Source organism: Impatiens glandulifera, chromosome 6 (genome assembly GCF_907164915.1).
Source record: "Impatiens glandulifera chromosome 6, dImpGla2.1, whole genome shotgun sequence".
Lineage (NCBI taxonomy): Eukaryota > Viridiplantae > Streptophyta > Magnoliopsida > Ericales > Balsaminaceae > Impatiens > Impatiens glandulifera.
In genome coordinates this window covers 29,725,847-29,729,423 of record NC_061867.1, presented here as the reverse complement: position 1 = coordinate 29,729,423, position 3,577 = coordinate 29,725,847, and the positions used below count along the sequence as shown (strand labels likewise).

Sequence of the window (3,577 nt, the reverse complement as noted above, 5' to 3'; positions counted from 1 at the left end):
AAAACCGAAATAAACATAAGTGAAGAAGGTAAATGAAGCCCCTATTTCTTCGATTTAGGCGGCAGGAAATGTTCCAGCAGTTCATCGGTTGTTTTCCCTTTGACCACCGGAACCGGCCTGGAAGAGGATCTTTGACCGCCTAAGTTGTCGGTGAAGGGAGAGATCGGTTGAGCAATCGATCTAATTGGAACCGCATCAAAACCCTTTTGTCTTCTGAACTGTGGATCGAGCTCTTCTTCGAAATCATCATCGGCTTGCAAAGCTGGGTTAAATTGAGGTTCAACAACCGTATCGGTGACTCTGCCCAACAGTGTCGCGATTTCCGCCCTTTTCTCAGCAGCCTTCCTCTTTCGTGTAATCGGAACGGAAGGGGAAGCAACCGCCTTGGACTTCTTGTGAGCCTTGGCGAACTTGTTATACGTTTCTTGTTGGACCTTTAGCCGGGTAGCATCTTTGGCTTGTTGGGTTGTTATGGACGCTGCTATGGCCGGTGCACTATTCTCTATATTTTGCAGATGTCCGGCTATGTTTGCATCTGTCGCTGCCGTTTCCTTCTGTATTCGGGTCTGCTCGTCTAGGGCATCTTGGAGCTTCTGAGCCGCGAGAGCATTCGCCTCCTCAAGTGCCTTATCGGTAGCCAGCTTAGCCGCTATTAACTTTGCCACCTGTTCGGTGACCGCTTTGAGATCGGCTTCAAGCTTGGCATTCTTTTCTTCAAGTGTCATTACCCTCTCAAGTGTAGAGCCGGTTTGAGCAGCAGATCGAGCCAGGTCCTCATCGACCTTCGTCAACCTTTGATCGGTTGTTTCTTGAGATCGTTCCATCATAGCGACCATTTGGCTGACCGAAGCGAGGTCGGTCACCAGCTTCGAAGTTATATCCTCCAATGCCTTTGTTCGGTCAATATGACCGTCGTACAGTTGATCCGTATTACCGTAATTTGTTTCAACGGACGTGATCCGGTCGACCGCCTTGTTTAGATCATCCTTTGTTGTCTCGGCCATCTCGATTGCTTTATCCGCGGTTTCTTTGATTTTCTTCTTCCATGGCTGAACCGCGTCATTGACAAATTCTTCAATGACGGCCTTTACCCTTTCTTCCGTTATGTCTGGTTCCGAATCTCCAGTTTGAACAGATGCTCGCTGGTCGGTGAGAGGTGTACTTTTCCTGACTTCGGTTATGTTGATATTATGATCCGGTGGAGGAGAGGATTTTCTTTATCGGTCGGATTCTGACCGCCAACATCCTCAGGAGGGGATCTGGATAAGTTCGATGTTTCTTGGTGGTCGGGCTCCGCTTCAAGCCGCGCTATCTCCTCGGTCAGGTCCCTTTCTTTGACCACTAGCAAGTTCAACACCAACAATTCAAGTGAGGAATCCGGTGTCCCCGGAATATGCTTTTCTTGGAGGCGTTGAATGTGTTCAATGAGCCTTTGTAACCGAGCATGCGGTTCGACCATCCTGTTTCGTCTTAGGGCGGTTGTGACGTCTTGAGTCTTTGTGAGGCTGATGACCTCCTCCTCCATCTCAACCAACTTCTCGAATTTTTGGCTAACGGTGAGATCCAGTAGCATGTTTTTGTAGAGTATCCGATGTCGGTACCGGACCCATTGATAGAACACTTCGGATGCCGCGCAAGCCTGCTGATGTATCTCGTCCATATTTCTGCTGACGAGCTCCTCGGCCGTTTGCAATGTTGTTTCATCCGCAGATTCTTCCTCCCAAAGTCTGTCCGAGCTGGCATCATCATCATCATGTCAGACCGATTGTTCCTCGACTATCGGTCCTTTCCCCTTACCGGATTGATCTCCTCCGATATTTTGTGAAACGGTTCGGCCAGAGCTGGATGCCGAGTCTTCAGTGTTGGGGGTGTCGGACATCGGATTAGTCGATCCGGTTGGTTGTCTATCTTTCTTGCTTCCGGATTTTTCTTTGACCGGAGCTACATTCTTACTGGTTGTCTTCTTCTTTCGGACACCTGTAGAACCGGAGGCCTTCTTTTTGCCTTTCTTGTCCTTGAATTGATGAGACTTTATAATTTTGCTAGGGGCGATGAGAACACCAGGGCAGGTGTTAATGTTGAAATGACGCATTATTTTACCAAGTGGGATAGCGTATCCCCATGACCGAGTGGATGTCTGATCTACCATTTCACACAGGTTTGTGAAAACTACCTTAGCCTAGTTGATTTTGATGTCGTTGACCAAACCGGCAAGCATCTCAATCTTTGCTTGGGTGAGACTGTCAAAGTTCCCTCCTCTTGCTTGGACCGATTTTGTGAAAATATCACACAGCGGTTTGTACTCCGGTCGAAGAGATGATTTTTATCCGGATACCACGGTAGGAACCGCTGTTTCCGAAAGAACCTGGAAAGCTGTCTCGAAGGTCTCCTCATCTAAGGCCGCCGAGAAGTTGCTCCCTTCGGATGGTAGATGTAGTATTTTAGCGACCGACTCCTCCGTCAATTCGAGCCGTTGACCGCCTATGGTTGCAATTATTGATCCTTCGGTGATGAATGCAGTTAGGAAAAATTCATTGACCGCATCCTGGTATAATACGAATGGGCCGCCCAGAAAGTGTTTGAGACCAGACTCGGAGATCCGGGTTAACACCTGCTTTGCCTGAGTCGAACCGTTTGCCCGAATTTCCTCGAAGTCGACTTGGATGATGTGTTTGAACAGCACTGAATCGCGACCCATTTTAGATAATCGAACCGAGAGATCAAGAGAGTAAAGATTTGAGAGATTTGAGAAAGCTGAAAGCTAGAGAGAGAAAGCCGATTAGCGTGAGAATGAAATAAAATGACTAAGGACCATATTTATAGTCGCGGTTTGGAATTCCAACCGTCGCGAATTTTCGTGGGCGGGAAACTATAGGCGGGAATCCATTGGCAGGAATTTTTCCTCCAAAGTTTTTGAGCGGCAATTTTGATTGTGTTTTTCATTGCGGTTATTTAACCGGCGATGAAGCGGTTCTTCTTGTAACCGTTATTTAGATGAAGCGGTTTATTAACTACGATGATGCGGTTTTCGAGTTTGACCGGATTTTTCAACGAAGTAATTTATCGATATTAACCAGTTAGTCAGATAGATATTCTAATATTGCGGTTTTTTTACCCGGTTATCAAGTTTAGAAAACAGATAATCATTAAAGAGGTTACATAATAGAAACCGATACATTGATCGGTTTAGAATACACAAGAGATAGAAATACAACTTATGTAATAACTATTCTAGAGAGCTTGTCCTTCACCCCATCCTTATCAAGAACATTCGATGCCGGTGTACCTGGTCCAAATTCAGGACGATACTTAAGAGAGAGCTGGCTTAAGTGAGGAGCGTAACAGAGACCTGTTTTGGTCTCCACCATAGTCCTCAGGTTGTTGTAGATGACCGATGACCAATTTATGGGTGTATAGCTGATAATGTAGGTCATCATATCGAAAACCTTCTTGGAGTGGTGTTGGTTCGAAGATTGGCAAATGATGGATCGGTTGACAATCTCGTAAAGGAGTTTGATGTGGTGGTCAAGGCGGGTTTTCAGCCCGTGGTTCTCCACCGGCACCTTGGTTCCGGAGA

The 3,577-nt window shown here is 46.6% G+C and overlaps 1 protein-coding gene across 1 annotated transcript; it reads right to left on the bottom strand.

The window, feature by feature from the left end:
- Positions 1-41: 41 nt before the first annotated feature.
- On the bottom strand, positions 42-1,660 carry LOC124943458. Its single transcript, XM_047483958.1, has 3 exons — positions 1,237-1,660; positions 729-1,171; positions 42-665 (listed from the first exon to the last, which is right to left on the bottom strand). The coding sequence occupies exons 1-3, from the start codon at positions 1,658-1,660 to the stop codon at positions 42-44; spliced, it is 1,491 nt and encodes a 496-aa protein (XP_047339914.1).
- Between the last annotated feature and the right edge of the window lie 1,917 nt (positions 1,661-3,577).

Excerpts from the sequence above, each read along its gene's own strand:
- LOC124943458 (XM_047483958.1), bottom strand. The coding sequence starts at position 1,660 with ATGGACGAGATACATCAGCAGGCTTGCGCGGCATCCGAAGTGTTCTAT. Across the intron at positions 1,172-1,236 it reads CCCTCCTGAGGATGTTGGCG|TCAGGAAAAGTACACCTCTC; the intron begins GTCAGAATCCGA and ends ACATAACCGAAG. Across the intron at positions 666-728 it reads CCGGCTCTACACTTGAGAGG|GTGGCAAAGTTAATAGCGGC; the intron begins GTAATGACACTT and ends GTCACCGAACAG.